General features: G+C 47.0%; 1 protein-coding gene across 2 annotated transcripts in view; it reads right to left on the reverse strand.

Moving 5' to 3' along the window:
- Positions 1 to 26516, reverse strand: part of RGS6 (regulator of G protein signaling 6) — a 293004-nt gene that overhangs the window by 4541 nt on the left and 261947 nt on the right. The window contains exons 16-17 of one of the 2 annotated variants that reach the window (XM_052782294.1): positions 23439 to 23528; positions 15489 to 15542 (exon numbers count right to left, since the gene is read on the reverse strand). In XM_052782294.1, coding sequence (XP_052638254.1) covers positions 15489 to 15542; positions 23439 to 23528 — 144 coding nt within the window. The remainder of the gene's footprint in view (positions 1 to 15488; positions 15543 to 23438; positions 23529 to 26516) is intronic. The other variant, XM_052782295.1, reaches the window with a different exon arrangement.

A 26516-nucleotide genomic window follows, 5' to 3' on the forward strand; every position in this document is an offset into this window, starting at 1 on the left:
GCCCTGCCGACAGGGAGGCAGGCAATGGGGGGGTGAGCGTGCCCCCAGCATTTTGGGTTCCTGCGGTTTTGCCCCAGGTGGGTGGTTTGGCAAGGAGGGGTTGGGGCTAGTGATCTCCAGGTGGCTATTGCTCAAGGCTGTGCCCCAGGACACTGTCTCGTGAAGATGTTTCCTTTCTCCAGTTACATGGGAACTGGGGAAAGCAAAGCCCTGTCCTACGCTCGCTGCTACTCATCCTGCCCGGAGCCGTCCTGCCGGTGCCAGGCCACGGCTCCCATGCGGAGTGCTACCCCAGGTCGGGAAGGGCTGCAAAACCAAGGCTGCAGTGACAGCTGGGATGTCCCTCTCGCAGCCTGTGAACTAGCATCACCTGCACAGTGTCCATCAGAAACAGATCTAGGAAAAAAGTGATTTCAGAAATAGCTTAGCCTGTCCCTGCCCTGCCACCCACCCCACTTTGCCCACTCCTTGGGTCTCTTGTCTCCTTGGTCGCTGCTTGTCCACTCCTGCCCGGCCTCCCTGCCCTCCCCTCCAAACCACCACGCAGGCGCGTGGCCGTGGCAGCCTTGCTCACGCGCTGCTGGCATCCACGTGAGCTTTCCTGCCGACTGGCAGGACCAAGGACCAGGGAGAAGGTCATCTGCACGACTGAATCCCTTCACTGGCTTAGGCCATGCAGCCCCTGCTTTCAGGAGCAAGGGAGGACCTGCAGCCGGTCTTCTCCATTTGCGGACAGTAGGAAGGGTATATCCCGATAGGGGATACTGATGGCTTTCTAATTACTGATGTAACAAGAGAAAAATTGTTTCAGGTATTGCACCAGTTGCTGTGTTTCTTTGGTGAGCTTTCCTCTTGAAAAATTATGTTTTTCTTGAAAGAAAAAAAAAGTCTTGGTTGAAATATACATCCAGGGAATACCAGAGAGCTGTGGAATACCCAGCAGCTCTTAAACAACCTCCTCTATGTCACTATATTTAGCCAAGACTTCCTTTGCAATAGAAAGTCCTACTAATTGCTGTTTGAAAGAAAGCCACAAAAAGAGCAAGAGAAACAGATTATACAGTGAAAACAAGTATGTGCAAGATGTAGGAAAATTTGAAATGTAAATTTTAGCAGTTCATTTGAAATAAGCCTTCTTTAACAAGTTAACACTCTAAGAAAAAAGAAACACTCCCCCTCCCTTTGATTTCTAATCTCTTCCCATTTAGGGCTGTTCCAGGAGGAGGTAACAGGTCCCTACAGAAGCCTCATTTCGTTACTCACATGGGTACCTTTTACCAAATAATTTGCTCAGCTGCACAAACACACGTAGCCTAATCTGGCCACTTTCTGTATATCAGCAGTCGGCTGCTGAGAACACTGTTGTCATTCAGACTGTCCTGCCCAGGACGAGAGAGTCACGGTCACAGTTCCGTGGCTTCTCTGTCTCTACAACGGAGCTCACACCCAGGGCATGGCTTGGGAAGGACCAGCTCCCTCCCAGAGCTCAGCACACACGCCAGCACTGCTGCCATTTAAGGCATGTGTGCTTTCTTTCACTATAAATAAAATTCTTGATTATTATTATTATTTTTAAATGCACTTCTGGAAAGCTCGGCCCAGTGCTACCCCAGGAGGTGGCCAAGTCTTCTGTGGGGCAACACGGCAGCGCTCGCAGGGCTGCAACCACGGCCATCAGTGTGCTGCCAGTAAGGAATACCGGAGAAAGAGTGCTAAGGAATTACCAGGTCCTGAATCCCATTTATAGGAAGAAGGTGGTAAAGATGTGGATGTTCATTTCTGGAAGAATAGCACAGCTGGTTTTAGAAAAAAAAAAAAAATGTCAGTTTCCGCCTATATTTGGATACTTCCTTAGGAAAAAAAAAACTAATAAGCCTTGGGTTTGTATAATGACTATTCAGTCAGACTCTTAAGTAATCTGTGACACGCATTTCGTCTTGTTATCTTCGCGCAGGCAGGCGCCTTGGGGGTACGCCAGCTCCCGGCGTCAGGGTCCAGTGAGGGTGAGGAGCAAACGCTCTTCCACATCCAGCCCCAAGTTCAATGTGCACGTGTTCAAAGCAGGAAGGGGGAAATTCCAGTGCCGGGCCGGGCCGAGGGGAGGGGGCAGCTGGCAGAAAGGCTGCCCTGGAGAAGGTGGCAGGTCGGAAACAGAGACGATGGCTGTGGTTTGCACAGAGCAAAACTTCGCTCACGGATTTCCCAGTGGCAACTGCTTGCTGTCGTGGCCAAAATGTGGGCTCCATCTGCAGCTCCCCCACCTCACGGGAAAGGTGTTAGCCCGGGAACCCAGACCCAGTCGCTGGCTCTGCAGCAAACTTCCCGCCTGCAGGCTGGGACGAGTCGCCAGCGTGGAGCCCAGCTGTCCGGGAGGACAACTGCGTCAGGGAAGCGTGAGGTGCCAAACAGCCTTGCGCATGGGGACATGCAAACAGATGGGTGCGAGAAGCTCTGTTTTAAGACAGCGAGAAGCAGGCAGTAATGTTGTCTGCTTGGCTGTTGTGTCCACCTCTGTGACAAGACAGATGGTGAAGGGATCCCTGGAATCGCACAGAGGGATTAATGCTGTGAAATTTTTGGCTACAAGCAAGAGCGCTGGGGTGTAAGTAAGTGTAACGTTCAGCTTTGGTACCGAAGTGGCCCCCAACTACAGGCATACTGAGGTAGGGGCTTTTGTTTCAACCCAATGCAGAGACAAGCATCAGCCTCACGGCGTGGGTCTGAGCGATACGAACATCTGTGGGCTGGAGGTGGGTGGGATGCAGGCATTCGCTTTGGGATTCTCTCATCTTAGACATCCTCATTAAAATAAAGATGATCAGGAAAAAACTGCATTTCATTAAGAAAACTGGAATCTGTTTCCTGTTACTAAAATGAACAAGGGAGCAAAACGTTGTGTCACAGGTGGAAATGCTGGATGGAATCCACTTGCTGAGGTAAATCAACACGACTCAGTTGCTTTCACAGAACCGCTGCCAATTTACACCAGTTGAGGGGCTAGCCCACAGCACCTCTGTTTCAGGTTTAGCCCTCCGGGGCTTCTTAGGCACAAAGTCCAGTGGGAGACACAAAAGGTTTGTGCTAGCCGGCTGATAAAAGCCAAAGCGTAGCACACCCCACAGCTCCTTCGGGATGGTGCAGCGGCTCACTCCCCAGACGGCCAGCGCTCTCCCCAGGACCCCCGGCCTGTCCCTCCAAACCCACCCGCCCCTGCTCGCTGGGAGGGTGTCCATGGCCATGCCATGCGATGCCTCAGCCTCATCGCTTTCCTGCACCCGGAAAAAAGGCGTCGGGGTGACCAGGCGAGGGTGGCCTATGTCCACCTCGAGAGCAGAGGTGAGATACACCCCTGTGTTTTTGGCGATCCTGCGAGCCTTCCCTGAGGCTTGCGTGGCGTGAGCGCCTGAGTCAGTCAGGTGAATGGCTGCTCTGAGAAGCTGGAGGTGGCTCAATCAGTTCGTAGTTGGGTGCAATACATGCCAAGAAAGTTCAGGCCCAAGAGGTCATGTTGGGTCTCATCTGACACTCAGCCGGGATTCCCTCAGGGAGATCTCTGACGGAGTGAGGAAGTTTTGGATTATTACGATGTGAAAGTTTGGCACAAAGAACACCTAGTTTCTTTAAGAACATTCAACCAAAATAAACGATTTTTTCCTTCCACACGTCTTTGTTTAGCGTGAAACCAGTGGCCACCCGCACATTTCTACCTCTCCTTTCCCCACTGAAAGAAAATGTCAACAACTCCTGCCTTATTTCCAGGAGAAATTTCATCTAAGCTGTGCTGGGAGGGGATTTGGAAAGCATACGATTTCAAGCTCAGCACACTACAGTGCTGCTTTTACCCTGTCGTACACATATGTTGAATAACTTAAGGCAAGATTAGAGTGGATGTAAGGAGTAAACTTTTTACACGGGGTCTAAAGCTTATAAAGAAATCCCCAGTCCTCCCATTGCAAAATATTTGTCGCTACTAATTAGGGTTACAACAATTAAAAACCCAGACTGTTGTCACTCAAACAGCATAGCACAAGCAGTAGGGCATATGTTGTAGGGCATATGTTGTGTGTCTTGTTGGATGCAGGAAGGCTTTCTTTTCACTCATTCCTTGCAAGCAGCTGAGCTGTAACACAGATTTCAGGCAAGGATTAAGTGCAGCTTCACCACACCTTGGTACAGGTAATGTCCGGTTCTCTCTGTGCAGCCGAATGCACGATTTTGTTTTTACCCCTGAACACTGGCGTGACAGGAGCCTCAGTTTTTAGAGGCAGTGTAAAATCTGAATTTGGAGTAACCTAAGAAAAATGTCAGGGAATTCTGGGGAACTGCCCCCCAGAATCTGACTTCCAAGTATGTGGCCCACCCTACTGCTTGGCTACATGTCAGGCAGAGGACCAGACCTTGGCACTTGCGGACCATCAGGGCTCTCACTGAGGCCCAGTGAAGTGAAGATTAACCTGTAGGTCACAGGAGATGCTTAGCATCTTTGATGGCTGAGCCTTTGCTGAGCAGCTACTAAACTAAAGTGTAAAATGCAATTAGCAATTATTTTAATGAAGCAGAATTCAGCAATTTAACGTAGGCAAGAAGCCAAGTGAGAAGAAAAAAAAATATATATGGGCTTTGACACAAAAAGGAGACAGCACTCCTTTCAAACCTCCTGTATGAGCCACCCGATTTTCCATCTTGTTCTTTGCTTTGATCTACCCAAACTAGCACTTTGCAAAGTTGGGAGAGAACGCAAAGGCTGTGAACTAACTTTTTTTAATAATTTAAAATAGAAAGTTCAGTTTTGTCCATTACCTGTGGTTTCACACAATGTTAACGTGCTCTGCCCAGCAGAGAGTGCAGTTCGTGTATCTAGCATGCAGACATTCACCACCACCAGCATGCACGAGCCAGCACTCCCATGCACACCGTCAACAACTTACCTGAACACCTAGGCAGGATTTATCCCACAGGGAGCTTTGTGGCTGCAGCGATGGGGAAGACGAAGCACGTGGGCAGCTTCTGGTATGGCAGCACAGGCTCCCCTTTTTGCCATGTCAATACAGACCAACGCGCTTTCATGCTGACTGTTCACCTCCACGCTCTCCACCCACCAGATTAGGACTTTGTCTGCTATAGCTGACTCCACTTCTTGCTTTCTATCCCTCTTTTGTGCTCAGGGCTGTCCTTTTCCCAGCCTGTTGCTCAATCTGCTCTAGCCAGAAGCATCACCTTCCTGGAGGAGAAGCCATCTCCTGGGAAGTGGTGTTGCCCTGTCCCTCTGTAAGATCCCCAGCAGAGGACTAGGATGCATCTGCATGTCCACTGGAGATGAGCAAACCCTACTTCCATCAGCTTGAATTTGAGTTTTTTCACATGGTGACAGGCACTGCTCAGGTTTCCTACATTTTAGCTAACATACTACAAGAACTTTGGCAATGGGCAGACAACGTCCTGCCACCAAACTTTACTTCTGAAGAAAGAGATTGCCAGGGCCCTAGCATTGGTTTTCAATGTTATATTACACTGCAGATCTTGGGGAAATTTTATTTTTGTGTAATTTTAAAAATATTCTTTTTATTAGAATTTTTCATGAAAAGATACATTGCAAACATAAGATAAAGTAACATAAATTAACGACGTTAAATATGAAACAGAGTTAAAAACATAAACAATAAAGGAAAATAACTTAGTTCAACACAAAATAAACACAGGCATGTAAACTATGAACATATATAATGTAATTAGCACACAAAATGTGGTGGACAATACCACCAATTACACGCTGACACAGACTGAAAACAGGAGCTGCAAAGTGGCTGTAGAGGGTAAGCAGGGGAGCAGCTGCTCCCAGCAGGCAGGGTGCTCACCCATTCTCACCAGCACAGTCTCACGAGTTACCCCCAAACTCCTGCAGAGTGGGCCCCACTCCTCTTGTAAGGCTCAACTGACAAGTTACCTGAGCTTCTCACCATTACTGCTGACCACAGTGAAGCTGAGCAACCATGGGTTAGGTGCCTACATTTGGTACTGTTTGCTTTCTCTTCCAGCTTATATCACTATGGGAACAGTTCAGAGCTGCAGTCCAATTAAAATCAGTATCATCCATACCCACTTTATTTTGTGAGGATTTCCCGTGCTTCCTAAGCGAGGCATTGCATTTTGCTTTGAGAAATACCAGCACACCACTGCATACGGCACAAACCAGGAGCTGACACAAGCCCCGAACTCACTCACTCCTAGAACAGCTTCATAACGGTTGGAGCTCTCCTCTACCATCCCACCAGAACCGTGAGGAAGATCCTCTTCTGCTGTGGAGCAGTCTGGGCTCCTTGTATCCGAGAATGTGTTTGAGCCAATTTTGGCATTAGCTGAAGCAGCCTACGGGCAGCTTAAACTTACCACACTGAAGGAGGGCACTGCAGCACAGCCCTGCCAGGTGGGCAGCCTCAGGCTGCGGATCCAGGGCCCATCCCTCCCTCCGACAAAAAAATGAGAAGACGGAGGCACCGATGGATTGCTGCAGCCAGTATACAGTGGTGTAGTGGAGTGTTTTTTCAAACCATACTGCATGTTGCTGGTCTAGCTCTCAGGCAGGGTGCAATTCTGTTCTTTCCTTTGTGTGCAATGAATTCGGTTTGTTTAACTGCCTTCAGCGGGACTAGGAACCAGATACGTAAATACCTTGCACAGCCAGAGGACAACACAAACACCACTGAAATATCAAACCCCTCTGGAGTATCAGAATAAGCTTGGCTGAAATCACAGCAGGTACTAAGCCCGCCCTCCCCCCAAAACACCCTGCTAGGTTCCTGGTTTGATATCTGCAGCTAGACCTGTCTGTAGTGGGAAGGTACCAACTTTTATCTTCCAGAGTTTGTATGTGGCTGGAATAAAAGACAGTAAATGAATAGTAAGTATATCCTGAGCTCCACTGAGTGCCTTTCATCCAGAAGGATCCCAAAGCACTTAACAAACCGTACACACAGGGATCACTCACCCACCACTGGAAGGTAGCGACCTCGGGGGCGAAAGGCAGCTGCCATTCTGCGCCAGCAGCACTACACAGCAGTGTTTGTAGGAAGGGAAGTGAAGAGTAACTTATCCACTAGAAACGATGAATGCTTATCCTTTAAAGGAGCCCCTGTACACAGAACAGACTACGCAGCACACATGCAACACATGCAACCCACCGCTTACCAAACTGACGAGCGTGCAGTGTAAGCCTACACAGTGCAGACATTTTCCAGGTAAGGTACTATGCCAATACCAGGAATAGATGCAACATATTCAAGCATGCGGCAACCAGACAAAACATGCACTGTACAGGCCATGCACCCAGTCCTCCGCGGTGTTCGGTACCGGCACTGACTAGTTATTGCACATAAGAGAACAATCAGATGACAGGTTGCAAATGTTGACTGGATCCCCTCACGCTTCAGGTACATTCTGATGCTTTCCATCACCTACATAATGCAAGTACCTTTTCCCAGTAAAAGCCAGTATTTGGCAATCACTGGACTAGTGGAGCAAGCACTTTTTATTTTTAAGTAAAGTATCTTTCAAAGATAAAAATAACCCTTTTCCCAGATGTCTTTTCTTGGTGCCAAACCTAAGAAACTTTGGCATCCGTTCCTATATCCTTCCCTTCTAGCTGTCTTTACCAATACCCACTTCACCAGCATCCCAGTGCATCACCTTTTTACACCTTCCAGTTTTTCCACCACTACTCTCTACCCATAATGGCTTAAACATTTGTCTTTATTATATTGCAGGTCATGAATACTTTCCACACCCTCAAATGCTGTTATCTATTTATGCAGGCTGGTAGAGCTGGGAAAGTGAAAAAGTGGGAAAGCTGGTAAGTATATAACAGTTCTATTAGATTATCAAGGAACCAGTTAAAAAGAGAGCCCTGATGATATCAGGCAGCAATTCTTCCTCCAGCCTTATGCCTTCTTCACTGTGTTCATGGTTAGTACTTGTAATACATCACAGTGACACACAGCTGTGCAAAATACCACACAGTTCACCTGAGAAAGATAAGATACCATCAACACGTTTCATGCGTGTGACACCATACTCGTGAATTAAGAATAGGACCAGGCCAGTTAGAGTGCGACTTGGGCTCCGATCCAACAGCGGAGAATCTGAGAGGACATAAAAACTAGCACCAGGCAGTAGCAGTGGCCAAGGGATGAAGCTGAGGATCAGTAAGATGGGAAAGTGGCAGCAGGGAAGAACAAGGGTAACAACAGGGAGCTGGAAGAGAAGACTGCTGACAGCATCTAGGAAGGGACAGGCAGGCAGGCAGGGTAGACACCAAGGCTTTCATAGCTGTATAATGAAAATGAATAGATACATGTGGAACTGAAATTAAACGTGGGACTTTGGGTTTCACTGGGTACTGAACTGGGATGCACTCACAGTCCTGAGCCAAGGTTAGTTCCTAGTATGAAATAGCCAAAAGTTACCAGAACACTAAAGCAGAGGAAATGCTACCATGAAAATGCCAGTTTGCTCCACTGCAAGGAGGAGGGTGTTTTAGGCTCCAGAGAGAAAGCGTCCTGGCCACTGAGCAGGACAACTATATCAAATGCAAGATCTCCAGTCCTATTCTTGTTCCTGGAAAAGTCATCCTTGCACGAGAAACCAAGGTGGGACATTGGCTCCACAGTCATTAAGGATGTAATGTGGGACTTTGCCTACAATGCTTCTGGATGAGAACACAAAACCACCCCGCTGCTGCTAACGCAAGGGCTACCGCAGCTCCTGCTTACCAGCTTCTGCCTTCTGCTTACTGCAGCTCTGTCTCCTGTGGTTAATGAAGCTGGGCCAGTCTGACAATTCAGTTATTCACCTATGCCTGGGAACGGAAGCAATCTTCAGTCTTCATTGACTTGCTGTCCCGTACAAAATGTTCCATCCATAACACCCAGGAGTCTTTAAAGAAAGCTCATTAGAAAACTCATTCTTATATTCTTAATCTACAGTCTACTTCCCACACAGCTTGAATGCAGACTACCTCTTCCTTCACCTTATTCTCCTTCTGCACCGAGTTGAATTTACCACTTGGAAAAGCTCCCTGCTTCTTCATACCTGACTCCTTGATACATTTCACACCACACCTCCTCCCTGTATCTGATGTCTTCTACTATGTTGACTTTAACATAAATCTCCCAAGTCTTTTAGTCTCACTACATACTCACATTTCCTCTAGGACTTAACAGGAGGGCTCCTTTTCCCATTAAGTATTACACTATTTATAGACTGTAACAATGAAAGATAAAGTACAGCCTGTAGCTTATCATGTGCAAGCGCAGGCTGTAGGCAGCCACGGCAGGCCTGTGCACATCACGCCTCCGCATACACTGTGCTGGACCACTATGGCTTGAGGAAGGAGGCAGGGAAAACACAGGGAAAGGGATCTCCCCCAGACTCCAATATCCAGCCAAAGTCTGGCACTTGCACCCTCGCCCCCCCAGGCCTGTGCAGCACTCTCTGCCTGAGGCTGTTGGTTTTGCCTGGAGCTGCCAGGTCCTGCCATTGCTTGGGCTGAGTTTCACAAGGGGCTCTGGCCAGCAAACGCCTCTCGCTTCTCCCAGGTTGTGCAACCCTTCCCTCCATCCTCAGGCAGTGGAAGAGATGCACAAGAGCTTCTTTACCTTCTTCAGGTAAAGAGCTTTTTCAGTGCAGGAACGTAACAACTAACAGTGTGCCACATCAGTTGATTCAGACAGAAGTTGTAAAAATTCTGAATAAACAATGGTCTGGCCACTCTCTTGTCCTTTAAAACACAAAGATTGAGAACTCTGATCCTCTCAAAAGCTATACATGTGTGCGTGCCTTTTGTTCTTAAAAGAAGTGTCAGCTGGGAATAAAATGCAGAGATCTTCTCAGCATTGGGTCACCACCTCGATATTGAGTCAGAAACTTTAACACTAGTTTTCTTACAGGGGAAATTACTTCCTTGGAATATAGCAATTTGAGGAAAGTTTGAATTCAGGTCTGAGTATCATGGCCCAGGCTTATCTAAGTTACCTGCCGAGGCTGGTATCCATAGGTTTGATCCCTGTTATTGCTGGAGTAACCGTTGCTTTTAGAGACAGTACTTAAGATGCTGCAAGATGCAGCAAGGGAACTTCTTCCTGTTTCCCCCTTTATTAAATGTAAACGGCCACCAGCACAAGTTAGGCAGAGACTTGGTGGCTGCCTTTGTGAGACAAAAGCAGCAGTGGTTTCCTTGAATGTACTCATTAAAATATATTTTCCTTCTACTCTTGGCCCTGAAGGATCACCTCAGCTTATGAGAACTAAGCTTCTGTCTATCTGATTATTAAATCATTTCTAAACCAGATGGGAAACTACAGTGGTTTAAACAGCTAGGCTGAGACTGCATGGCTAAAAATAGTATAGCAGGCTCCTTTTAATTAGTAAGATGATCAAATATGACAGAAGAGAGAGATGTAGATAGATGGATTTGTGTGTATGTGTGTCTTAAAAATTAAGTTATTACCTCAATACCAGGTATTATTTATAACATATATGATACATGATGTCTGATTTTTATGATGCCATTTATCTTCACTTGGGAGAGAAGACAGGCTAACTCTGCTTTCATAATGTCAATCCTTGCTGTATTCAAAAGGAAAATTGTAATAAGATAAACCTGCCACCATGCGCAGTGCCATCATTTTTTAAATGAGGTGGATTAGTAAGTGCTCCGATGCAATAGACTGTCAGATCTGCAACTCCCTGAGACCGACCCCTCCCCAGGGCCCCCACGGAGAGCATGGAAGAGCCAGTCTGGCTTTATACCTGTGATTTCACGGCACAGGAGCCCAGCATAGGGCCGAAGGGGTCACGGACCGTGATGTCTATCCTACCACTGTGCTGCCCACCTATTTTTGAGGACCCTTCAAAACCTGAACAGGGGAGAAAAGAAATCTGCTGCCCCTCTGCTCCAGCAGTGCTGGGCAACGCGTGTCGTGTAGTGATCTGCTCCGTGATGCGGACGTGGCCCTTTGGTGTTCACCAGATGAGTGATGACCATGACGTTTGGTCCTGGGACCGCACAGCTCCTGCCCAGGCTGTGGTGGGGGGCTGCCACGAGACGCACACTGACGCCGCAGCTGCAGACTTCAGGCAGGTAAGCTGAGGAGGTTGAGGATGTCTGGCACTTTGGGCGTTGGGTCAGACAGATATCCCCTTGCTCCAAGGGGAACCCAGACAGGGAGGCACTGCAAACCATGCTCTTCGCTACAGGAGGACCTGACCAGCAGCGGGCACAAGCCCCTTCTTGGCCATTGCACAAAGGAATCAGCTGATACTTTGAAAGGACCTGGAAGTAAAAGGTGAACCATCACCGCAGTGAAAATTCTCCTGGCAAATCTTGCTGTCAGTGTCCTGCTTAATGTGCACCAGATAGCACCTGGCTTCCAGAAAGATTTGGTGCAAAAACTTGGTGGATTCATTAGGCAGGAGCTGCCTTTTCCTGGTCAGAAGTATCAAGCCAAGGAAGATGAGACAGTGGGTCTTGTAGGAATTGAAGAGCGGTATGAAAGAAATACCTGTAAAACCCTGTTCTTTCTTATTCCCCATTGATCCCCTTGAAGCTGGCAAGCCTCTGGCTGGCTAGCTGGGCTCCACAGTGTCTTTCTAAAGGATGTCAAATGGTCTGGGGTTAATCTCTGTCTCCTGGGTTGTGACTCTGAGATGTGCAGGAGCCCTGTGGATAAGATGACTTCCACTTGCTCCAAGTCTGTGCTCCCAAAGCCAAGCTGTACAGCTTTCCACTCAGTGCAGGAGAGCAATTTGGAAGCATTGAAAGATTTTTCTGGGGAGGGGTTTAACCCAAGTAAGAGACAAAAAGCCTGCAATATTGTTTGCAGTTTGTTGACAAAGCTTTACTGGTTTTTTTTGAAGCGTTGTATTTTTTCCCAGTCTTTCTCAAACTAGAGATGGTGAGATCCAAGCAACTAGAACAGGCAAACCTAGAGTTTCATTTTTTTCACTCAAGTGAAGACTCACTGTCTAAGGAATCCAGCATATCTGGCATGCTGGCTACAAATAGGCCTTCTCTAGTATGGAAAGCACCCCTGTGAGTACAGCATCATGAGCCAGGAAGGAGTCATGAACCTCCATGGTCCTGCTCTGGCCCTATGCCACCTACACTCTTAGGGGAACCAAGTTCCCCAAATTTGAGTACAGTGATGCAGAAGGAAACCATAACATCATTAGATGTTTTCCCTGTGTTGCTTATCACAGCTGAAAAGCTACAGCAAATTTAGGCAATAGTAACTGCTTTATCTGAAGAAACAATGAGCTAAAAATTATTCAGGGGAGGTTCTCAATAGGCCTGAAGTGCCAGAGTAGTATAGGAAACAATAACTGATTGATGCTGGGAGAGAATTTGCTCCATATTTTAAAACACATTTTAAGTATTCTTATGACCTTACTAATAATCAAGGTGATGCAGAAAGAACAAACACAGCCAGGCCACTTTATTCCCCACTGTAAGTGTCTTTGAGCTGTTCCCTGACTAGTAATTTTCCTGAGGTTTTTGCTAAATGACATACGTCTTCAGTCAAACTGTATTCTTGAAACCTGTATTTAAATGTTGAAATTCAAATGCAATTCACCTTCAAATTCATGTTTTTATCCAAACCCAAAGTTCTGGAGTTCTGCCCCAAGTTTTGCATTACGTTTCCACTTCCCGTAACTTCGGCAGGGTTTCCCGGCGAGTGCGAAGGCTGCGGGGCAGGTCTGGCTGGGCAGCACCCGCAAGGCTGGCTCAGACCCCCGGCAGCTGCCCCGGCAGGCAGCACGGCCCGGAGCACGTGCTGCCGCAGTAAGGCCAAGCCTTCAAGGATCTCAATTCAATTGCTTCCCAAAACGCTGGGTCCCATGCCACAGCCAAATCTGAAAATTTCCCCAGGGTGGTACTGCGCCCTCCCAGCGCCAAACAGAGCAGCGCAGTCCGGAGGTGGCCCGGGTCCACAGGCAGTTTACAGTACAGCCTGTCTGGGAGCTACTACTTCATCTCAGCGATGGCTCCTTAAAGCAAATAAACTAGCCCTGGCTGTTTTAGATGTTCCTCTTACAGCCATCACTGGAAATGTGACCTCGTATTACTCTGTTTGCACAATAGGCTTAGGGCTCCCCGCCGAAGAGAGCCGAGCACTGGGGCTCGGTTCCAGCCAAACCTTAAGCATATGCTTAGCTTCAGCACGCCTGTGCAGGGTCAGTTTGAATATGTGATCCTGTAATGAGCAATCACTAAAGCATAGTGGAGCTCTGGGAACGAGGGCCGCTGTACTCCTACACAGTTGGGGAACTGCAGTGCATTTTGGAGAACTAGAGCATGCAGAATTAACTTCATCTTAATTTAGTCCCCTGAGTATGCCATAAAGTTACCGCTTTGGTAATGCTGTCCTCTGAGGACATTATGACATGCCAACATAGTGACTATTTTCTCATCTGATGGTAGTGACAAACTGCCATAATGCAAAGTATAAAAAATTCAGAGCCTTCCTAGTTCTGGTAGCTACCATGCCATCAGAGGATGATATTTTATATCTGTATTAAGAAAAATGAAAGAAAATGTTTACAGTATGCTAGCCAGTAAGACAAAAATGAACTAAAGTGCCAACCAATCTACAATGATTTTCTTTACAGGTACTTACATTATAATTCTACCATCCCAAACCGAGCTTGTCAAGTTACCCTTCAAATTGAATGCACGAGAAAATTCTGTCCTTGGCTGTGTTACTATAAACCCAGCCAGTCTAGTAAAGTGAGAGTTACTCTTCCATGTATTTGGCAAATCTGGGAGCAGAATTTACCACTGGGTGTAAATATTTCTGCATAGCTTGTTTAAAAAAAAAATCTTGCCTATTCCTCTTTCTGGCAGACTCTTAGAAAGTAGTAAATATGCAGATGGGCATAGTGATATATTTTGTATCAACATATTTTAAATGTGTGCATATGCATTAGCTGTATAAATACATTCCCCAGGAAGTCTGCCAGTGGATATACTACAAAGCTCTGCGTGTTACATTTGGGTTGCTGGTGCAGTAGCATGGCAGCATCAGAAAGAACCCCTCTAGGCTTATTTGCTCTATGACAGCTCACACTTACCTGCGCAATTTGCCCCTTTCTATCTGTGTGTACAAATGTTTTATATTTAGATGCTGTGTGTACATATATAGTGTATATATATATACATACATACACACACAAACGCAAGCATAGGTACTGTATATACACATAGTCCAATACCTTCATTATAAAGCTGTTATAAAGCCATAACAAGGTCTATGAACTTTGTATGAAATATTGTTCTGCACAGTAGCTTCTACAGGAATCGACCACTTGATGACTCTCTGCTGTCCCGGTATCACCTTACAACAAATGATGGGCGATACATGGAGACCATAGCAGTATACCAAAACCATATGACTTATCAAGTCAAAGTGTATTTGATACTGAGCAACACAAGAGTAATTCCTCACTGACCCAGTTGCTGTATGTTCAGCTCTAGCCCTGTGGTTGCTCTGTGCCACCCCATGCACACAGCCTGTCCCACCCCGTGCTGCCCAGTATCGCTGCTCCTCCACCCCACTTGCGGCATCTGCCTCCGGTCCTGCCCCCTCTCCCTGCTCTTCCCTTTCTCTAGAAAAAACTGCTGCACACGTAGATCCCTGAAAGCAAGTGGGATGAGTAGGTATTGCCCAAGCTCTGGGGTCCTGCGCTGGGGGCCGGAGAGAAGCAGCCCCAGCCGGTGCCCAACGCTGCCCTGTGCTGCAGCATCCCTTCACAGCTGGACCAGCTTCCCCCACCTGGAAAGACTGGCTGGAGGTTGGAGACTGGTGAAGGACAAGAGAGGAGAGGACATCTGTCCTCTGCCCTTGAGATCCCATCATCCACTTATCTAACAGGTTTAACAGTGTTGTGTTTCTTACTGTTACTGCACTCCTCTTCCAGAATCAGTATCACGAATGAGTCAAAGGGTACTGCCCATCGCTATTTACATGAGCACTGACAGACGGGGGCAATGGAGGAAGTGGCTGCAGTGCTGTGGGTGGATATGTATGTGTATATACATACGGTATCATTAACCATGCACTATGTAACCATAGGGATACTGTTGCAATGGCGCTATGAGAACCATGCTCTTCTACTTCATTGCGCAAGGAAAAGCCACAACAAATACCATAGTGGGAACACAGCAAAAAGACAACCTTGCGTTTCATTCTAGACAAAAATCAACTTGCTTTTGCAGTGATGATAAGCTAGAATGAGCATTATGGAATTCTGCTTCCCCTACCCACCACCCCTCCTTCTTTAGAGCTACTATTTAGATGAGGTACAGTATTAAAAGAGAAGCTGCAAAGATGCTAGCTGCAAAAATAAAGGATGAAATAAAAAGTCAAGCATCCACATTCCCCCAACTAAAAATGAAGTTCTGAGGAAAGGGAGGAGGGAAAAGAAAAGGAACTTACCACGCTGCGAGTGAACTTTTCTAGAGAAGTTCTACGACCTTGCTCATTCTCTGGCTTAATAGGGAAAAAAGTGGGGAGAAAAAAATACAGAAAAAAACCCTTCAGCTTAAATGCAGTTTTTCAAAACAGCAGCAAAATATAAGGAAGCAGCAAGGGGGAAAAGTTGTAAAAAAAATGTAAAAAGCAGAAATCAATGTTTGCAACAGCAAACATAAGAAACCAAAACCCCTTAAAGAATGAGAGACATCACTACTTTTACTCTTGGAGAATGTCACCTTTTCTCCTGTGAGTTTTTTGAATGGTTCAAACAGGTCTGTGCATTGCTGTGTCTCACAGCTATTGGTATTGATTTCTTGTTCATTGAATTTTCCTTCTGCGGCTGTTTGAACTGGGACCTCTGATTCTGGTTAACATCTGCCAAACAGCTGATCGGAGGCTCCCATCTACTTGCTTAGAGAGATGAAAAAAAACACAGTAACTTTTACAATATTAAAAAGCAATGTGTGAGTGAATACAGCACTGGAAAAAAAACCACCATTGAACCAGGGAACCCACACTCCTCTATTTATCCAGAGGGTAGAAGCACATTTCCAGTAAGTTTAGCTCCATCAAAACAGAAGACAGCATATGTACGTCTGTGCAAGGCCACAGAAAGATACAGGCAGATTTGGGGCACTGAAATTTTTGTATCTGGAGTACAGGACTATTCATACACAAGAAGACATTCAACTTCACTGCGAGAAGACAAGCGTGTGCATCATGGCTTTATTAACGTATCCCTGAGAAGACTGCTCACTGCAGCGCTTCACTCATTTGGCACAAGGGAGATGTAATTGCCACTAACAAGGAAGAACTAAATAATTTATTGGCATGTTTGCTGGAATATCTAAGAGAAAAAATTGTTACAGAGAAGAGAAGAAACTCGATAATATGAAGGAAAGCTCATTGCAATCAGAAAGCTGTGGGCACTGCTGATTTCCAGGGGAGAAACTTATTTTAATGTGGTGAGCCAGCAAAAGGGAGGTGATAAGATGGAAGTAAAACTGCAGCAAAGGGGATAAGGAGCTACATATAAGGGAGAGCCACAGTAACGATGGTGTATGACACTGCACTGGAAATAAGCATTGCACTGGATGTGCTCATCAGAGGCACCCACCTGCCATATCATCCGCCACAGATTCAGCTGCACTAACAACCCCCAGGACAAAGCACCAGTGCAAAAACCAGATAAAGAAGATGTAAGGAAGCCGAAAGCATATCAGATAAATTGGATGAGAACTTGTGTAGGTGAGTCTAGGCAAAGCCTTTTGATTCTTCTGCATGTTCATCACAGCTGCCACAGCTCTCTGATGTTTACAAGGTTAGTCTGAAGCATCCCAGGCAGAGGTGGGGCTGATTCTCCCTGTCACATCGCCAGAGATGAGACCAGAACATAAGGCCCTTTTAAGACAAGCAATATTCTTTGTCCAGAAGAAAGAGCCAAGCAACCTCCCCACTTAAAACCATTTGAGGAAGCCACACCATCAACTCTGATGTCCCAAAAGCGGTATCAAAAGTGAAAGCTAGAGGCACATCATTTTAGCCAATGCTGAGGATGGAGCCAAGGCCTCGGAGCATGTACCAAGCAACGAAGCAAGCTTCCTGGCGGGCAGGGAGGCAGTAACATCCCAGTCCAATGTTCTGCAAAGAAGTATTTAGTACGCACTAACCCAAGGGTTAGTTGCCTTTCCCTGCATGTGAGAGGAGAGGAAAGGGAAAAGAAATGTCAGCCTCACTCTTCTGCTGAGCATAACAGCAGTGCAAGCGCTCAGAGCATTGCAGATCCCCTCCTTGAAGCAGCCTCAGAGGTGTCCCCACACCCCAAGGCAGCAGAGGTGACAGAGAGAGGCTGCAGTCCTGCTACCTTGGCTGAACGTGTCACGACGAGTGGGACTGAGGACAGCAGTGCACAGCCGTGTGCGAGGCCCCCGTGCTGGTCTCCTGCAGGGGCAGCAAGACCCACCGGCAGCCAAATTAAAGGCACAATTTCGCCCGGGAGAAGAAATACCTACACAAAAGAGAGAGTGTTCTGCAAGGCTCCCCAGGGGAGCGAGGCACTTGGAGTCTGCAGCATCACATTGCTGTGGGCTGGAAAATCGGCGTCTGGCCCAACTGCATTTTAAAGTGGAGCTTTGGCGTGCATTGGGGGCAAAGGAGAACAAGCTGCTGAAAACTGGCCACACTGTGCCCCCGCACCTGCCGTCAAAATTTAGTCTCTCTGTTTTTGCTACCAGCAAGGTGATTCCGCTTCCCACTCAGCAGGAAAGCAGGATGGTGGTCTCCAAAGATGATGAGCACCTTGTTGGGGTGCCGAGAGCTCATCTAGCACAGGGGGCTGCACAAAAGGCTGTTTCCCTACCATAGCTGAAGATGTGCGTGGGGAAGCAGGCACGGAGAGCACCGACAGTGTCCCACACAAGCGCCTAGCAAGCACAGGCTGCAGCAACCCTGCACATTTGCCATGGGGACGGCAGGCTGGGACCAGCTGGATGCGTGGAAAGCTCATCCCCATAGCATCCAGCTCTGAGTCAGAGCATGACATTTTCTAGTACAATAAAAAGCAGCTGAGGCAGGCTGGCTGCAAAGTGATGAGCTGGCTTGAGCAGTTTTAAGGGCAGTGGGTGTGGGTGCTGGCTGTGTGGCTCTGGCTCTGCTTGCCTGCAGACCAGGTGGCTGGCAGCCTGCTGTGAAGGTAACCACCTGCCTGCATCCCTCCAGCGCGGCACGGAGGTGTGGAGGCTGCCTCGCACAGCAGAGGAAGGAAATTTAAAAATAACAAAGTAAAAAAAAAAAAAAAAAAAGAAAAGAGACCGAGTCAGACCTCTCCCAGTCCTGTGAACAGACCTGGGGTCCTGCGCAGGGAGTGTCTGAAAAGGCTGCGGACCCAAAAGCCGTGCCTGCTGCAGCACCACAGCAGCATTTGCCCAAACACACACTGCGAGGGCAAAGAGCAAAGGCAGAGAAACACACGTGCATGCCAGGTCAAGCAGTCCTCCTAGGTGCAAAAAGGTCATCTTTGCCAGTAAATACACCAACAGACTCTACCAGCTAATGGCAAAGGACACGTGCATTTGGATAAAATATGAAACAACCATGCCCACTGCAGATGAAAACCTCTCAGCCCAGGTAGGCGCACAAAAATAGATCTCACCACTTAGGAGCCATTTGCTAATTATTGACTGTCTTCTCCAAATTTTCCTTTTCTTCATGATTAATCATTTACCCAGCCATGCCAATTTTAAGTTCTTTTGTGTAGATTCTGCTGGCACAGAGCAGTTTAAGTAGAAAAAATCTTATGAAAACTAGCTGACACTGATTATTAAAAGTAATTACGAGAAAATTGCACAGCATCTTTACAACATTCAAGCCAAGTCCTGCCACTGAATCAAACAGGTCATGTGTCCCCTGATGGGACTGAGACGGGGACAGAATCTGCAGTAGGAAACTTCCTGGACAATCTAGAGCAGCTGGGACAGGGGGTCTGGATAAAAGCAATGCTTCAAAAGGTGTGTGCTGAAAATGGAGCCTGTCCCTTATGGCATGAAGCTCCTAGCCATTGCCTTGCTGAGACTTTTTGCCAGGGATCTGAAAAGGGGTAGGGATATACATCCAAAAGCTTGGTCTTCTGAACTGCAGGTCTGCAAAAATCTCTCCCATCCTTCCATCTCTCTGCCCCAGGATTCATTTTGTTGGCTGCTGAATCCTTTTTTTGCTGTGAGACTTCGGCGCTTGGGGTGGGGTTTTTTTTGAACTTTAACTTGGTGAAAACCATGTGTTCCAGAGGGGATGGCATCAGACGAAAATAAAGGGTAATCACTTCCCTGACCGTGGCTCAGGAAAAGGCCAAGATCAGGTCCCGGGCTTCTCAAGCAGTCATTTACACACATCCAAAGTGAGAAAGCAAAGGGCATGTACAGTGCTACCAAATGGCTGGAACAGTATTTTCCACCTGTTTTGTGTCCATTTGCACAGGACCACAAGAGAACTCACCCTTCTCTGAATCAGCTGGAGAGGAAAACAATGCTCTAAACCAAGCAAATACCAACCTGCTCTTCCCCCGGTGTGACAGAGCTCACTCCTGTGGCCTCGCAGCCCATCTGCACTGCAGCTGCGGCCGCCTTTCCGCAACGCTCCCCTGCCGGCAGGCAGGGCCAGACGGCAGCCAGCCACCCCGTGCCAGGCTGCCATGAACGCCGGAGCCGTGACAGCTCAGCTGCCGCTTCAGCTGGCAGTCAGGTGCCTGCTAATGCAGAGATGCCCACCAATGTCATAGCTTCACCTCTACGAGGAGTAATGGAAAGTGCCTCAAGGTCTTTTCTGTTCCTTTCTCTCCCTTCTCCTCAAAAATAATGAGCAGAGCATGTGTCTGGACGCTCCTTCACCATTAACAAAGCTCCCCTTTGGTGCACCCCCACCCCCTTCCACGGTGCACTAACTAACCTACGCTGGTCTTTCCCCAGGGAATAGACGCCTGCTCTGCAGCCAAGACACCCAGCCCAAACACCTCCTTGCCTCCAGCGAGGAGGTTTGTCAGGCCACTCGTGCTGCCCTCTAAGGACATCCAGTCACCATTTTGGCTGCTGTGGAGGAGGGCTGGGGGGCGGGTGCGGCGGCGATTGCCTGCTGTGAAGTAGCCTGCAGTAACATGCGTATCAGCAGAAACGGGAGCAGGTCGACGCTTGACCGCGCAGCACAAGCGGGGCGTGTTGCGTAGATACACAAATAAAATGCGATGAGTCGGTCGGGGATCTCGGCACCATCCAGCCCTTCACCACTGAGCTGGCCACTTTCAGCAGCCCCGTGACTTCTACCTGCTGCAGGGGGAAAGCCAGGCGTGGAGGTACAGAGCTCAAATCGGGCTGGGTGTACAGCCGTTCCTCCCGAGGACAGGGCTCTGCCCTCGTCCCTCCTCTTCTCCAGGCTAGCAGGGGAGGAGGACTTCTGTGCGAGGCAGGGAGCTACACCCAGCTTTCCCCCTCTGCAGCTCACTGCTTCCAATCACACCCTTGCTGGAGGCCAACCTCATGTTCCCCGCTGAGCACCATGAATCTGCAGGATCGAGGCCAATAATACTGTGGTTATTTGTAATAATGACACTGGGAAGAACGGACTAAAAAAAATCTAAAATGGATTAAGAAAGTATGTATGCCTGGTCTGTACGCAGCCTACATCCACTGTCTTGCATCAGTTAGTGGTGTGAACAATATGTTCCTTTTATCCTCCCTGGTCCCCCTCATAATTCTGTCATTGTATCTCAGTCCCGACCCATAATTTCTCTTCCCTCCCTCCCCTCCATTACTGCACTCCCAGAGCAGCAAGGGGAAGCTCCCACATCTGTGATTATTGTACAGTGTGGAAGAAAAGTAACTCTTCCAACTTACAGTACCTTACAAATCTCAAAAATGTCAAGCATGTTTTGAGGCACTAAGCAAACCTTGCCACCTCCCCACTGAGCAGGTGGCTATTATTATTCCCATTCGACAGAGAAGAGGATATGAGGCAGGCAAAGTTGAAACTTCTTTTCCCCAAGGTCACATAAGAAAGTAAGTGGAGGAACCAAGGGAAGCGCATGGATTTTGTGGCTCCCAGTCCTGTGCTCTAGCCACAGTCAATCCTTCCCTTTTTCCTGCCCTCTCAGCTTGCCGCAACCCAGTGCTGGAGGGCAAATGATCACAAATGACATAAACTTATCCACAAAATATTCACATGTGAATCTCAAGCCATAGAGAAGTTCATCTTCTTTGTGCAAGCAACTCTTTTAGCCCAAGTCTATCATGCTATGCTTCTGGAAGAACTTATTTTTGGTAATAAAAGTAAGGCTATGTTGTATCAGCGTAGTATACAGGCAACGTTAGGCTAATGTCTTTGGGGCAAGATATACTCATGCCCCAGAGAAACATACTTATCAAGTCTTCAACAACTGTAGTGAATTTCTACTCACATCAGTGAATCCAGGACTTTGTATGCAGGCTCTAAACCAAATCCTCCATCCATGCAGGCTCTGATATGCCACTGGGTTTCTCTTTTCCTTCCCTCTGCTTTCCAGCTATTTAGAGGAATTTTAAAGGGATGCCTCTCAAAGCTGCACCAAAGGTACTAAAGATCTTACCGTACAGAAACTTGCTGTTCTTTCTGTCAGCATCTCTGTACCTACACTGTTTCAGAAACGTTCACTTGCCCAACACAATGCAACGCGATTGCAAAGAGCTTTACAGATTCTGGAGCAACATCAACTCCCCTCCCGCATCGTGTGAAGCTGGTGAACAATGCATCTGCACAGATCTACCCCTGCCATTTTGTGCCTTGCTATGTTTACTCGTGCACCCGCAGCTCTTTCTAAAAGAAACTTGATTCTTACTTTCATGGCTGTGTTAACATGACACCAAAACCTGCTCCTCGGCAGTTTGCAGGGGGATGAGGATGTCATGCTGACACATCCAGGGCTTGATCTGACAGCAAACAAGAATTGCAAAAAAAAAGAAAAAAACCCACCTCCGGTTTGAACGGGCTCAGCTGGGTGGAGAAAACTCTTCTGCTTTCAAGCACATGCACCCTCACGTGTTCAATGGAGACTTGGGGGCAGAGAGAACCATAAGGTGATGGGGGTAGGAAGATGGCAAAGGTTTTTATGCTTTATACCATCAGAAGACTTTGCCTTGCACCTCCTTCTTTCCCCACAGCCTCTGAACTCTAAGTCAGGTCTAACCTTTCCAAATGTAAACAGCACTGGTTTATGCTGTCTCAAACCAGACATTTTGAAACATAAGGCCAACGGCTGCCCTCCATTACCTTCCCCTAATCCACCTGCCAGTAGTCCCAGGCACAGCAGACAGAGGGGTTTGTCTCCTTTTTTCACCATATGCATGCTTTTAGGGCACACAATGACAATCAGGACAAAAATACCACTGGGATTTCATTGTATTGTGCCGATGCAATGTAATTTGGCAGCACACAGAGAATGCAGCAGAAAAACAGCAGGGAAGATGGTGATGGGAAACCAGACGCTCAGGCTGCAGGAGTCAGTTTATGTACGGTCCTGGAAGCCACATGTAAGTGGGATGCGTACACATGTATATGCATGCACATGCACACAGACAGACATGTAGACTTACGGGAATAAGTCAGGAGGTGCAGGAAGCATTTGAACACAGCCACAAATGCAGAGAGCAGTAGCTTACCTCCCAGCTCCCTCAGAAAGAAGGGACACTTGGACAGGAGCTGCCACAACTCTATGTAACCACTGCTTTACGACCCTGAACTGGGGGTTCCTGGCAGAAACATGGTGCTGGCAGAGCACATGCAGACACCAAAAAGGCTAAGAGCTCAAACCCATTTGTCCTGTGAGACAATGTGGCTGGTATTCTTGATTACCGCATGGGTTGCAATTTCTCGTCTCCAAGGAAAAGGAAACATCTCTGGGGAGCCAAAAGCAAGGGAAAGGGAGAAAAGGAGCATGGGAATCACTGCAGGGGTGTCTATAGGTAAGGCATCCAAAGGGAAGATCCCATGGTGAGGCAAGGGAGGTGAAAACCAGAATGGGTGAAATTTGCACCAGTAATGAACAGATTGATGGGTTCTGCTCTTCGTACCAGACACCATCTTTGTCATGAGGAAGAGGAGACAGACACAATTTTAATTGCCTGCACCGAGTTTGGAAGACAGCTGTGCAAGACAAACACTTTTCCGTATTATTTTTCCCTTGGGTCACCACACGTTCCCCAAAACTCATGCTGAGGCTGTGCATACAGATGCCGTACCCTGTGCCCCCAGTGAAGAAAACAAAAGTGCTCATTCCTTTCTTAAATAAAGGAAAAAAAAGGAAACAATATTTTCATTTTCACACTAGCAGCAAGCAGCAGGCAAGAATCAAGAGGTGCTAAGAGATGCAAGCACGTCCTTTCCAACAGATACCTTCTTCTTCGCCAGCAATAAGTCCTGGTAAGCATTCGAACGGAGGAAGCGCGCATAGCTGTCACTCTTCATCAGCTTGTAAATGTGCTCCTGTGGGACAGGAGGAAATGAGAGACAGAGAATTGTTATCAAACCTCATTTAGACATCACAGGGATTTAAAACACAGCGAATTAGAAGGAAGAAAGACTGATCAAAGTTCTAATTAAGTCTGCTATTATTGATTATCTGTGTTGTGGTAGTGCACAGCAGGTCCATCCTGGGGCAGGACCCTGCTGTGCCTGGGGCTGTACGAACACAAAACAAAGAGATGGCCCTCACCCCAAAGGCTGTCACACATTATTCAGTAATCAGCGTTATTCTGCAAAGACTGCAACTCTCAGAAGTCCCCAGATTATAAGCAGGTGTCTAGCCAAGCTGAAACTACTGGGATGTCTCAAGAAGGAAGAAATAAACACCAGAAATTGTCCCATAGATTAGGTTTCATTTTACTACTCATAGATACTTGAACTATCACCCAGCACTCCCCTCCTGTTCACAGAGGGGAACTAATACTTGGACACATTTCATCTCCACTTAAGACACATAATTAAAGCAAGCCAACCTGTTAACATCCTGAAAAAGCCTGTATCTCTGGTGACTATGCAAGGAGGTTATACAACTAGCTCAGATGTGGATGGCTACGTCATATGTATAAAGTTATGTCAGATGAGTCCCTCCCATAGGGTCTTTTTTCTCCTAGCAAGTCAAACTACTGTTACCAGTTTGCTCTGAGAACACTTACTACATGCATCTTCAAACTTACAAAGCAGTGGTTTATTGCAGCAGAACTTAAAGCCTATCCTTTTCCAATTTCCTCGCTTAGTTTTACTTTCCTGCTGAGAAACCCTTAACACAGTCAGCTCTTCTTCTCCTAATTATCCCTGGATTTGTAATAGATATTATCCCAAATGCCAAGAAAATCAAATCAAAATACTTTGACCAAATAAAGACTGAGAACATACTAAAGGAACTCAAGAGAAAAACAAGCACCCTGGACATTTCTCTTAGACTTTGCCCCAGGAAGCACTTTTATAGAGTTAATTAGCAATTTTACCTATACTGATTTATACAACGTGAAATATTCTCTCCTGCCCTAAAGCCATCGTACATGAAATTTTAGAAGAGCCAAACCAGACTGAAGTCGCATGGCTTATTTCACAGTGTTCACAAGCCAAGCAGAATTCCCTTATCTTCACCATCATGGGTAATTAGTGATGACCTGTCTATACACAGGAGAACTGCTTAGTTCAGCTTTCTCGCACTATTCGGTGTAGTCCCAAGAGGGGCATAACTGCCACTGGTTTTCCTATGACACAGCATAAACATATCCTTTGAGCTACAACCTGGTGTGGAACAATTTTTAGTGGTTAATTTCCATACTTGCTTTCAGACCTGACAGATCCTCATTTGTGTAGCACTATCTATCTGAAGGATAGCACAAGATTTTGCAATAGAAATGCTCATATAAAGCCATTTAGCAACTGTCACCCTTCCTTGCTGCAGAAAAACACAAGGGAGAGTACAGCTTCATACTTCTCACCTACAGCACTGCCACGAGATTTCACATCCAGCTGTGGGACATTTGTTCTATCTATTCAGGACAGAATGAGCCAAGTACTTGCTAAGACAAGAAGAGGGAAAATAATGCACATCATGGATATGGTCGTCAAAAGGTTTCCGTTTCTCTGGTGTGAACAAGGATTTTCAACATCAGCTGTCTCTCAAATACTTCAACTAGCAGAAACTCAGGATTCAGTTGATTTGAACCCAACCATATTGCAACCAGTCCACCTGTAATGAGTTCACCTCATTGACTGAGTTCACCTCCTAATGAGTTCTTCATAATTACCTGGGAAAAAAACCCACCTAACTACATACCTAGAAGTCTTTTTCCTTCCTCTTCCAGGACCATAAGGAGACTGATGAGTAAGTGGGGCAGCCACTTTGTAGCCCATCAACAGTAAAGGGCCTGAGGGGTCTCCAGAACCTCCCTCCTCTTAGTGGTCCTCCCTTGCAGCACCCAGTACATGCAGGATGCTGGTGGGAGGGGGTGCTGAAGCGGGCAGGAAGGTGCTGTGGGGCTGAGGTAGGGTGGTACGTGATGGGTATTTTGATTAACATTTTGATAGACACGTGATTAATTTTTTTTTTTTTACTGTCTTTGGACTCCAAATGGTTTCTTTACCTGTGGTCAGACAACTGGGTCTGCTCTGAAAAACAGTAACAACGTTTTTGGAAAATAACATTCAGTGTTCATTGCTGTGCAGACAGATCACACGAGGTGTTTGCAGGCAAAGGAGAACACACCAGGCTGGCCGTACAACCCACCAGCATGCCAGTGACAACTATCATTCTTGCTCATGTCAAGATGACTTCATGTATCTGACCTTAAAACAGTATAAATTCAATATCTGGCTGTGGGAAGGGGGAAAAATTACTTCGATCCTGAGATGAAATAAACCACAAGCCGACTTCTTAACTGAAGCCCTTCCCTGAAAAACAGGACTATTGCACACCCACAGCCCAACTGCCACTGCAGTTAGCTAATTGGTATGAAGCATTTTCCCTGCTTTTCACATCTTTGAATCACTGAGCAGCAACACCGCTACCTTTCAGCTGTTCACCAAAGATATAATCAAACAGGGAATAACTATTCCTAGGCTTTGAATGCTAATGAAGAAAGAAGGCTGGGCATAGGGGAAGGGAGGGACATGCAGAGGTTCAAAAGCAAACTTTACTGCTTAATTGCAAGAATTCAAAGGGCTTGCTTTGAAGAAGCTCTGTACTGGAGGCACGAATGATACATTGATGATTTATTTTACAGCACTGCATTTCTGAAGCACCTACTGGAAGTCTGAGCCAGTTGCTCAGGTCAGCAAAGACTGCCTTCCAATTTGCAACAGTACAGGACAGCTTACATTGCTGCAGCCAAAATCCCCGCTGAGACTGCACCATGAAGGTTCCTGCTAAAATTGTGGCTGCAGTGTGTTTTCAGCCCAGTTACACAACAAATCTAGCTGCAGGACAGGAAATGCCAG

The sequence above is a fragment of the Harpia harpyja genome, chromosome 3, assembly GCF_026419915.1.
Source record: "Harpia harpyja isolate bHarHar1 chromosome 3, bHarHar1 primary haplotype, whole genome shotgun sequence".
Classification (NCBI taxonomy): domain Eukaryota; kingdom Metazoa; phylum Chordata; class Aves; order Accipitriformes; family Accipitridae; genus Harpia; species Harpia harpyja.